This window comes from Callionymus lyra, chromosome 8 (assembly GCF_982586985.1).
Source record: "Callionymus lyra chromosome 8, fCalLyr1.hap1.1, whole genome shotgun sequence".
Classification (NCBI taxonomy): domain Eukaryota; kingdom Metazoa; phylum Chordata; class Actinopteri; order Syngnathiformes; family Callionymidae; genus Callionymus; species Callionymus lyra.
In genome coordinates, this window is record NC_141825.1 from 19,500,663 (window position 1) to 19,513,115 (window position 12,453).

Consider the following 12,453-nt stretch of genomic DNA (forward strand, 5'->3'; position numbering starts at 1 on the left):
GGGGGGCCGGGGTCAGTTTGTAACAGAAAAATATGACGATCACAAAACTGACTGTTTCATTTATTGTTTCCCAGAAGGCCACACATAACCACAAAGTCGGGAAACAGATTTTTTAGGCTCGAAAATGTTGTTAACTTTCAAACTAGACCTTGTTTAAGAAAATGTGTAAAGGATTAGATTAAAACAACAAAAAACATGTAATCTCCTTTTGGTGGACCTATATTTTTTGTCACAAACTGTATATAAAAAAAAAAAAATCAATAAAAATGCATCTCTGGTTGTGCCAATTATCTTTCACACACGCTGAGTTTTTGCTCTTAGTTTCCGTGATGCATTTATTATAAATATCAAATCCAAGTGAAACACATCATTAACCCATTTTTTTCCCACTTAATTTAATGCTTAACTTGAACGTCCAATATCTCCCCCTTAAGAATCGGTAAAATATTTAAAAGGCTCTAAATGAAGATCTTCTCGAAACGTATGCCAATGTGCTATTGCTCATTTACAGCATCTGGAGTTCAGCAGAGGTTTAGTGAAACACCTCTGTACTGTATAGTGTGTAATAGGAGACAACAGAAGGTCGTGCATCTGATTCAGATCATCATCTCACCTGAGACGTAAAAAAAAAAGGAAAAAACAAGGTGCTGCTCTCTTTCTCGATCCGAATCAGCAGCTTCTAATTAAAGAAAACACTCTGAATTAGCTCCATCCATCAACATGATTGACATCCCGCGTAATATTCGGAGCACTCTCACGCTCTCGGTTTACTAATATGATATTCCAAGATGAATTGGAGCCATGCGAGCAGAGCCCCGACTCTATCTGAGACCTTGTGCGGCTATTCAGTATTCACGCCCTCATGATCAGATTAGAAATACCAATTGCATATTTGTTTTATTCATACAACAATTTCTGTTAGTTACCATGGCAACTATCAAGCCTTTAAAGAGTCTCTGGAGTTAAAGAAAATGGCCTTTTCTCCTATCTTTTTTTTTTTTTTTTTAAACAAATTTGCATCAATGTCCCACAAAAGTGATTCGGAGAACACTGACCAATTCTGTAATTGTCTGCTATCTGTCAGGTTTGTCTTTCGTCTGCCTTTTCCAGGAAACAAAAAATGGTTGTCCTTTTTTCCCCTTTCATTTTAGTGGAATTAAACATTCTTACTCCTCTACCCTCAGATACTTCCATCTAAACCAGAGCTCTGGAGTGCTGACGGTGCGACAGAACACACCTGCTGGAAGCTACTGGTTGAGAGTTGGAGTTTCAGATGGGATTTGGCCTGATGTCTTCTCGGGAGTAAGAGTTCATGTGCGAGAGCTAGAAGAAAAGGCCATCCTGTCGTCTGCTTCACTGCGTCTGACTGGTAAAAAAAAAATGCTTTATGTTGTTTTAAGTGCATTTTAGAAAAAAAAACCATGGTGTCTATAAAGATCAAATCTGTCTTTGTTCTTGGCAAAAGTTGCCGAAATGCGCTCTTAAGGTTATCGTTTGCTTCCGAAGTGACAGTGTTTTGGCAGCTTCAGCGTGAGTTTGACTCCGGCTCTACACTTCACAGGGATGCTTGTTTTATTTATACTGAGGGGAGGTTATGTCGAAATAGCCAACGACTTTAAAAGACTACTTTGCACTGTGAATATGATAAGACCTACAATTTGTTATGGTCAATAACAATGAACACACTTCAATAGATTCAGGCAAAACTTCCCTATGTAATACGAGTTACAACTTTACTGTTGATGAGCTTAAGAATGAAGCTGTAACACTCTATTAATTCAAATATTTAAAGTACCTTAACCTATCTAATAATGTAGTTTTTTTTAAATCATTATTAGCTAGCTCTTCGTAAAAAAACAACAAAAAAAATCTTGTATTATGTTAAAATAAAATTCACTAAGTAATATGATTGTGTTTCCATTAAAGTAGCAATACTTACCTATATTTTTAGTTGCTTCTCCCAGTGAAAAAAGGGCAATTGTCAGACGAGAAAAACTCTTGAAAATCTTGTCTTTCCATTTGTTTACCAAATTGTTTACATTTGTTTAGAAGAAAGCAAGTTATTGTTGGGTCAGTTTCCCATTTTATTCAATAAGCCCCCTCAGTTTATCAGCCGCTTTGGCATTGAATGCATATGCCACCTCCGAAACCACTTCCGTAAATCAGTTAGGTGGTCATCAGGGAAGGGCAGTTTTAAAATAATAGCTAGAGAGCTGAACAGCGATAATGAAAACATTTCAAGTCTAAATGTTACATATTGCTACTTAACGTTGTTGTTCACTGACAAACATGACAGTAGAAAATGTCTCGAACACAAAGTTTTCTTGGAGTCATGTGACTAGGAAGATTAAGACAGTGACGCACAATTGCCAAATATAGGTTCAATCATTATGTTCCACATTATTATCCAAGTTACTGAACAAGTACTTCATGATATTGTTAAAAAAATAAAAAATATTAGCGATGTTTGAGTTTTTCCAAATCCAGGTTCCATTAACAGTTGCTTTCAGGGCTGTTTGGATTTGTGCAACCAACTGTGTAGTGTTCCCCTTCACTTGGACATAGATTTTTCTGCCAAAGTGAGCAAACTATTGTATCTCAGTCTTGCTTGCCATTGTTGTTTCTTAAATGGCGACCTGACGCCGGTCATGTCATCAATATGCAACAATGCAGAAAGTGCGGTTCTGAAACCTTTATAAAAAATGGGTCATTATGTGACAAACGACACTTCTCCGCTGCCGCCCAGCAGATATACACAAAAAGACCAAACCGTTTCCCTTCTTTTTGTTCTTCCTGCACTGCTATTCCCGCTGTCTGTCTGTCTCCTCACTCTTTCTTTTTTGACCACCATCACATTCTCTGTCCTGATGATTTGCGAAATGCTTTTCCCTTCCGTCCATTCCCTCTCTGCTGCTCCAAGATTTTAATCATGGATGATTATGCACACTTTGGCCCACTTACACAGCTCTTTCAACCCAGCTAGTCCACACATACACGTTGTCTACTCTTAATTTAGACCCGAGAGCTGTCCGGTCTTGCCTTCTATATCCATCTTCCCATGAGAGGTAATGAAGAACGAATGCCACAAATTGGTGGTATCTAGGAGAAGCAGGTCTTCTTGACAACTTCTCGAGCACGGATGAAATACTAAAGTCAAGTTGACTCTCGGTTAGTGAGAGCAACTTTCAAACTGAAAAACAAAGGAGAATAAAAGCCGCAAATTACACATAAAGGCTCATAAAATACGAGCTGCCACGGCAGCTGGCGGGAGAAGCTCGGTCAGAGGCATTTAACTCTGTCCCGGCGCCCTCAGGGCAGTAGATGATCGGTGGCAAAGGCCATATTGGGCCAATGAGTGGCTGGAGAGATGGACCTAGTAATGTCCAACACCTGATCATCTGGCACAGACTGGACCAGCTGTTGGTGCAGACACGGAAAACATAAAATTCAAGCCATCCCAGGACCTTTCCTACCCCCCCCAAAAAAATGTCAATGACAGTGTTTTATTCATGCTAGTAAAAGTAAGACCATTATTTGAAGTCCTCATACCCACCTGTGTTTTGTTAAATGTCACCAACACTTTGAATCCAAGAGATATCTCTTATGTGAAAGGTACGCTTCGTAACAGACTGTTTAGCTGATGTAAAATCGCCAGCGGCAACCACTTCCAAAATTCATAAGGTGAAAAAAACCCATCAATTATTTTGACTTATATTTTCATTTAAATTAGAGATGGTAAACAAATGTTTTGCGATACACACAAATAAACCAGGAGCCAAACATGAATCATCTAGCACCTAACACCTAACTTTTATTTCTATTAAAGAAGCAGGTATTTGGATTTAAGGGATTCTTAAGTACAATGCTGTCTTGTTCATGAGTGATGGAAAAATGGAGCGAGAGATTGACAGGTAAAGTGATAGCTATGACAAAAGGCAAAGCTCTGTATACGTCCTTACCCTCACCTATGGCTACGAACTGTAGGTAGTAGGGTTGTCACAACACCAAAATTACAGCAGTCGATACCAATATAGTACATTTTTTCGCTACTACATTACATTACATGAATTCAGTTTCCTGTATCGCATGTTAAGTCAGGCTTTATTAACCTTATTGGTCATTTTACTCACCTTGATTATCCTGGTATCTTCATCTAGAACACGTTTTGTCCACCATGTCCACTGTCTCTGTTATAATTGTGTGCAAACCATTCTGTTTTTGCCATCTTTGTCTCCGAACCTCTCCATGTGAGCAGTTTTTCTAAAGCAGTCAATCCTGATCTTGTCGTCTCTAGTCACTCCTAACGAACACCTCAGTATCCATTTGGTCAAATCGAGGAGGAGTTCTTCTAATTAAAACCCGGAATGGGTACAGATACTTTGTAGTATATGGGCCCCAGGTCTCACATAAACAGTAGTTACCAGACCGAAAAGCAACACATAATTTGGTCCATTATTTTGGCTGTCCTTTTCCTTGATGTATAAACATCCAACTTGTATCTAAAACATTTTATTATGACTCATGACTGTGTAGCAGATCTCTCACTCCACATTGGAACTGCAGTCTGGCAAAGCCCCTCATGCATACACAATTCAACTCTGAAATTATACTGCAAGAATGTCACTGGGAAGTTATTTCATAATTCAAAATTATAGAAAAATAACCCTTTTTTTTAAAAAAAAACTTGTTGGAAACTTTTACAGGTTTGTCACTGGTATCAGATAGAACTCATAGGATACCCATCCATTGTATTTACGATAAAAAAAATCTATATATCATCATCTTAATATGATGTGTTTAGGTTGTGTGGATACGTAATCCCTGAACAATTACAGTATAAAGTAACGTAACATCTGTCATTTAGTTAAGGTTGCAATGCCCATGAACAGATCATATTGCTCTTTTTGAATTGAGTGTGGATTTAATAAAGATATACTTTATAAGGATAGTGTCCAATTCAAACATTTTTCTCCCTCAAAACAATGAGCTATTCTTTTCTCAAGAAAGATTATTTTCCTGCAGGCATGAACAAATGAGTACTTTCACCGAGGTATTATAGGATTGTCAATCCGGTTTGTAATGAAATAGTATGATGTCGTAGGAAATACCCATTGTGGCATTATTTAACAGGTCCAAGACTTCCAAAGCCTCTATTGTATCCCTGGCTTGTCATCACAAGTTGTGAGTTGAAAGCGTTCTTTTCACTCAGAAGTAAAGGTCAATTTGGAAGTGTCAGGTAAAGTCCTTGACATTTAAAAGGCCATTTGTGAACCGCATTGAAAGCTTTTATGGATGTCTCTGGCTCAGTCATTACCATTTTTAGAGATTAAAGATGACTGCCAACCTTCTATCAGATATTATTGGAAGGTGGCACCACAAATGTGATCCTGAACGATTTCTCGAGTCGATGAAATATGTGTTGGCTTCTTCCAAAAACTTTACTTCCATCCATTGTCGTGGAACCTCTCCATTTTCCCGCTCTAACTATGCCTGCCACTGACAAGTCTCTTATTCATTTTGCATGAACTTTCCTACTTAAGGCATGACGGCGAGAGACTTTATCGACTCCCACTCGGAGGGGAAGAGTCGTCTGGAGACATTGTGGGACTTTCTGTCTGAAGCCTTGTCGGTCAGAGCTACGAGTATCAACATTTTCAGCATCGCAGACAGAGAAGAACAGAGTCTGGACATCCATTTCTACGTGCTGTCTGACGCCGGATACATCCACCCGGAAAAGCTGCACGCCGTCCTCAAGGTGCAGAAAAAAAAGGTACATGTGCATGTACGCTGTCATGTTTGATAGATATTGATCAGGTCTCATATTTCAAGTGGCACACATGAGGGCTTGGAGGGGAAAGAAAGCCTGGAGTTTTATCTCCTTCTTTTATGTTCATGCACTTATCTGCTCTTCGCCTGGTCGGGTGGATTTTTGGAATATTGAGCTACATGTTTTCAGTTTCTCATCAATCACATGCTCTATCAAGACCAACATCTTGGGTATACTTACTTATCTTAATCCACAGCTTTATACACAATACTAGTTGACATTACTCGGGTTTGTCAAGAAAAGGTAAAATGAAAATTAATTCAAATCCAAGTGACAAACATAAAAATGACAAAGGATGATACAAAGCATTCATTTGAAAATCAAATAAAAAAATAACGCTGAAGAGAGACGAGGAGAAAAGAAGGGTTTGACTTCAGGTGGATTACACACTTTAAAATCGCCAAAGGGCATGTTTGAAATTGTATAAAACCCGGTGAGTAGTTTACCTGTTGATTTTCAAGCAATTTCTGAGCCTATAAGACATTGACCAAGAGCAGATTCTTTAGAGTCAACTAAAGTGTTGATTTAAGTGTGTCTTAAATAGATATTGGACTCTATTGTATCATCAGTATGTTTCTGCTTGTACAAAACTGTCTTTTAATTGAGATATTCATTAGAAAATGTTCTTAAGCCCCGCACACTGAAAACAAGTGATAGATTTTTCTATTTTAGTATAACCACACCCACTCTGTCATTATGCCGCACCTACTTAATCCCGGAAGTATCCACAACCAAGGGGCTCGTTGTATAAACAAAGCGGGGTTAATTACAGCTGGCTGGAGAAAGAGTGAAGACCATTATTAAGTTATGCTAGACTTCAGTCTCGTAGCCTCTCGTTTACCGAGATTTCAGACGGGGGAGAACTTTATAAAGTAATAAGTTCAAAACATGGTCATGATGAGAGACTTACTGCATATTTGAGAAGAAGACTTCAACATTTGAAACATGTTTGGGTTTCCACATTAGTTGTCCTTTAAGCAGTGCTTCACCTTTTGAATATATATTTCCCCTCCCCCCTAACTGTTAGAAGACGCTTTATCCATTTTTTTCAACTTTCTTTTTTTAACTAAGTTTAAAAATAAAAATCCCTTTCTTGGAAATAAATGTAACTGCCGTCTCCGACCCCCTTCCACAAAGTAGCTTAGTGATAAATTAGACCCTCCAGGTAAAACAATCAAGCAGAGAGAACAGTTAATAGTGAATTATTTGTTAAGAAAGAGAAGCATACGTTTTCATTTTCAGGAAAGAGAACTAGCAAAATCCACCCATTTCCCATTGAGGAAAGAATACTAAGGTGTAAAAATGTACACCATGATTTCACATAAACTGTTAATTTGAGATTCATCATTTTGAACATCTGTCTCTTCCCACTTCTTCCTAGCTTCAATCTCTCCTGCGTGCGACTGTGAGCCAGGTGCAGGTGGACGAGTGTGTGCGTACAGATTGCAAGTCGTCGGGTGGCTGCTCCACACAGTTAAGCGTCAGTGACACTCTCACCCTGGTGGACTCGGGCCCTTTATCCCTGGTCTCGGTGACAGTGACGTCCTCGGCGGTGTGTGGCTGTGCGGCCAGAGAACTGACACACCAGACCTGCTCGTCGTACTCGGTGAACCCCTGCCTCCACGGTGGAACCTGCCTCGACACCCACAATGGGTTCAGGTGAGAGTATTTTTGGATTTTTTGAAGATGGAGGAGTAGAAAAATAGAAATGTTACATGACAACAAACAAGTTTGGATCATTTTAAGAGCATTATTTATGTAATTGCCTTCAGAATTTATACATTTTAACATAAAGATCCACCAGAGAGGTCATAGCAAGACAGTAATAAAACACACACAATAGTTTTCTGCTTGCATTTGTCGCTTGTTTGAAGCTCCTCTGAAGTACATTGTTTGTCCATTTCTTATGTTCATTAGTAAACTTGTCTGCATTCATTTGTTACAGTGCTTTCATAAATTATTCATCCACCACAAGTACATTTTTTTTTTTTGCCTACAAATGTCAAACTTGTACGTCTACTTTCTGCACTCGCACTGCTTAAGGGCTGCTGACAGGATATTGAATCATGGTTTAAATCCTGATGAGGGTGCGTTCAGTGAAGCCTTTAAAAAAAAAAATATATATATATATATATATATATGTATATGTTTGTGTTTTATAATTTCCTTCTTTTTTACATAAAAAAACATGTTTTCTTTAAATCTTAATTACTTGTATTTTTTGTACTTTAAAAGTAACAAGTCTTTTTCCACATTACGTATACATAGACATATATGTATTTTTTCATTTTATTTATATATTATAAGATTTTATTTTTCATGTTTACTGGTGCATAATTGTACTTAAAGCAGCTCTAGGTAGTTTGGGTACCTTTATATTTCTGTACTAAAATATTTTCATAGAACTTGTGATGACACATCAACTTAAACTAGTTTAATAACTCACATACCGTGACTTGAGGTGTTTTGTGTGATTTAAATGTTCACTGTAAAAGTTCTTGGGGATGGTGTGATCATGCTACATATCGCGCTGGTTGTGGCGAATTACGATACAAAAACAAAGATAAAGTTATGTTATTTACAAAGCGGTCATAACGCATATCATATTTCATTATCCACAATCTGATTCATTTCCTCATCAGTATATATCCTTCATTCAGACAATGGAAGTCTGGAAACAGAAAATTTGTCCAACTGCATACAGGGACATGGCAACTTTTGCGACGTTTAGCGAGCGCTCATGGGAAATGTGGTCTCCCGTCGGGCTACCGCTTAATCCACTGCTGTCGCTAGACTTTAAATCGCGTTTAATTGCTTTAAACACACCCTAGTTGCTTGAACGCTTTACAGACAATGACAATATCAACATTTTAATTCTGATATAGTTCAGTTTTTTTTTTTTTTTAAAAAGAGCGTCATTTACTTTCACAGATAGCCCATTACGTTTTTTTCTGATCATCTAACATTGAAAAAAAATGTTGTGGTTTACTGCGCGGGCTCACTCTTGGCTTCCTCCCACAGTCTAAATTTAAACAAAGGTTGATTGAGTGCCCTTAATTGTAAGTAGGTGTGAGTATCTGCATGAGTGGTTTGTCTCTATGTGCCATGTGACAGGTGCTAACTATCTCCCGCCTCTCACCCTGAGCATCTAAGATAGACTCCAGCTGCCCTGTGACCCCGATAAAGCGAACAGGGCACTAGAAAATAAGCAGTTGAGCTAAAGCATAAGTCCTGGTTCACTGTTCATCTGTTTGATTTTCATGCGATAGACCGTGTTCACCATCATTGTGTGGATTTAAAAGCGAAGACGGAAAAAAGTTGGCGAAGTCTAACCGGCTTGTGTGTTTAGATCTCTGTGGGAGTCGGCATTTACGGACTAATGCCCAGATTAAATAAATATAGGGCAAAAGGATTACTGCCACTTTGCCCTCCCTCTGTGCTCACAACTTCAGAAAATCTCCTTTAATGCCATTTACGTGTACATGCGAGTTTATCTAAAGCGATGTCTGGTGGAATTAGTGTTGAAAATTGGACGACTGAAACTGCGGCAGCACTTTTGTTGGCAATCTCTTTGTATGTTGTTGGCGTGTATGTTCCATATGTGTCTGCACATCTGCAACGGAATCCAATCTCTTTTTGTCTGAGGCGCGAGGCCATCATTCAACCATAGACTGTTTCTGATCAGATAGACTGAAGGGAGACGGGATAAATAAAAAAAACGTCTTGACTTGAATAGGTATCACTCTCCAGAGTCACATGAAAGAGGTTCTGTCTACATATGTATGCAATAAGCTGCGCTCCTATTGCCGCGTATGGATCAGTATTCCTGACATGTGTTAGCCCTCTGCAGAATAAACAGCCGCTAACGGCCTCAGTACACACATCCCTTCCCAGACGCCGCATGAAAATAGATGGTTCTGACATTATCAGCATCGCCAGCTTGTCTCACACGCCTGCATTGCAGGGGACAGGACGCCATCGACCAGTCGCCTTCCTCCTCGGCATCGACGTGACGGAGCTGCTTCTTCTCAAGCAGACCCGTCTTTTGGGCCGAGGCGTGCGTTAACTTATGCTTTTGATCATATTAGTCAACGACACTGAAGCCCTTCAGGGGATAGATGGCCTTGTCGTCAATCTTGTGTGGGGGGAAAAAAAAGGTCTGAATTGACACCATTTGGAAAACGATTCAGAATTGCAGTTTGGGAAAAACTCATGTTTTCTCTAAACAAAATGTTTTTTGCTAGAAGATGTGAAAGCTGGCCTCGAAAATGTACACGCTCCAAAAAGACTTAAATGACCATCCCACCTCTGACACCATTCGTCACAGAGAACGCCTAACCTGGGGAAAAGACACATTGATTAAATAAATAGGGTGTCCTTGTTCGACCCTCTGGATTCAAAGCTGTGTCACTATATCAATTCAAGGTGGCTTTTGGCTACTGACCTGTGTCACTTTTGGAGGTTTCATTGTGACGTACAATAGCCGGGAGGCTACGATAAGAAAATAAATCAGATTAATTTTATCTTAAAAAGTGTTCTTTTATGTGGAGTTATTTCAATATGAGTAGTTGGTATGTGGTTCAAACTATGTTAAACTCCATGAAGTCTTCTCTAAAGACCAGGTCACAAAGATAAACGCCATTAGATGTCAGTTGTTGGTCGGCATCAGTTCAGGGCCAACATTGAACAATGGAAAACTTTTTAAATATCTGATGTTACCTCAAATTGCTGGACAAAATACTGTGTTGGGGTGGAAACGTGTCCAAGAGGAGTGTCAACAGGTTGGACAGGTTGATCAGGGGGGCTGGCTCTGTGGTTGGAATGACGCTGGACTCACTGGTGACAGTTGCTGAGAGGAGATCATTGAACAAACTACTGTCCATCATGGATGATTACAGTCATCCTCTCAGCACTGTCATCAGTGAGCAGAGAAGCAGAATGAGTGCACGAATGCTCCTACCCAGGTGCAAAACAAATAGACTCAGGGACTCATTCATTCCTCGGGCTATTAAATTGTACAATTCTGAGTTCGGGGGCAGGAGTGGAGTGAGAGTATCTGGATGTTCTGTTCTATGTTAGTCTTTGAATCCTTTGTCTTTGTTGTTTTTCTTTGACCTATTTTCTTTATCTTTATCTTTAGACTTAGATTGTATCATCTTGTTCTTCCTCTTTATGTTCTTCTTCTTCTTTTATTTTTTATTTATTATTTTTATTGGAAAAAAACAATTTCCCGAAGGAGACTTCCTGAGGGATCAATAAAGTTTTACCTTACCTTACCTTACCTTACAAAGATAAACGCCATTAGATGTCAGTAGTTGGTCAGCATCAGTTCAGTGCCAACATTGAACAATGGAAAACTTTTTAAATACCTGATGTTACCTCAAATTGCTGGACAAAATACAAATGCTCCGGTAACGATATGTTCCAAAGTAAATATTTATCCGGATATACGTGCACTTTATTTACCTGCGTTTCGTTCTTCTGCTGTTCTACCATCTTTCACCGCCACAAGATTTAAGTCATGATTGTATCTGGGTCCGATAAGTAATACCTTTTGACATATTTGACAGTCATGCGTCCCGCTTGTGATTCGTTACTTTGAAAATGAGGCGTAATATTTCGATTTGTACTCGTAATTTTGAAAAAATATATATATATATATGTGTAGTCCTATGTTTTAAGATGATTTTAGGACACATCTAAAAAACATGCTCACTTAAAAAGTAGGCAAAGCAACTGTGAATAACGCTACAAACTTGTTTTACACACGCAAGCCTTTTAGGAAGTTTCCTTACCCCATACTTTACATTTTAAAACTTTAATGTTTAGACACTGATGTTGAACATTGAAGTTCCTGTTCGTCAGACTCCAGACCCAGCAGATTGTAAAAAGAAAATAACAAGTAATTTCACCTCCTTCTCCATCCCATAGTACTTGGGAATGTTTTTTTCATATTTTTCTACAAATTCACCTCTTTAAATTGGACCCCCGGGGGGATTCCGTGGTTAATGCTTTGGAAAAGCAGCCGTGTATTCCTGCTTCAGTGATCATAAGCTGGCAACCTCTCTTTGTGGCAGAACAATGGGCACATGAGCACTGGACCATAGAGAGGCGACGGAGGACGGTGGCGTAACCCGGTGAATCACATTTATTTTGATACCTCGTGTCTGTTCGCTTCTCAGTGGACAAGACTGCACCGGCGCCTCACCTGGTCTGTGCGTCACAGAGCTTCTACCTCCGGCCAGAGCTCTGATTGATCCGCCATGAGAAAAAAATACTAGCTGTAGTTAGTCATGTCCAAGTGTTGCGCTGTGCAGAACTTTTGAATACACGTATATTTGAGAATTAAATTAACTTTCAGTCTCGGTGCTCATTTAAAAGTCTAAGGTTTACTTCGACAGAGGCTCTGACATGCAGGTTTTAATTAAAGTCCTATTAAAAACCGTGTGTATTAAGCTTGAAAAAAAAAAAAAAAAGAGGGACAGGTGGAGGAACGTCAGTGGAAGCACAATGTGAAGAGAAACTGGATTAATTATCGCTTAACAAAGAGATTTGCTGTTCCGAGCGTCTGCGGTCTCTCCGGGGCAAACCTCATTCAGCCGCGAGAGATAAAGAATAAACCAGAG

At 39.2% G+C, this 12,453-nt stretch overlaps 1 protein-coding gene across 1 annotated transcript in view; it reads left to right on the plus strand.

The window, feature by feature from the left end:
• Positions 1-12,453, plus strand: part of LOC148073942 (neural-cadherin-like) — a 213,711-nt gene that overhangs the window by 151,062 nt on the left and 50,196 nt on the right. The window contains exons 20-22 of the mRNA XM_087798121.1: positions 1,185-1,369; positions 5,541-5,770; positions 7,209-7,486. Of these exons, the coding sequence (XP_087654247.1) occupies positions 1,185-1,369; positions 5,541-5,770; positions 7,209-7,486 (693 nt within the window). The remainder of the gene's footprint in view (positions 1-1,184; positions 1,370-5,540; positions 5,771-7,208; positions 7,487-12,453) is intronic.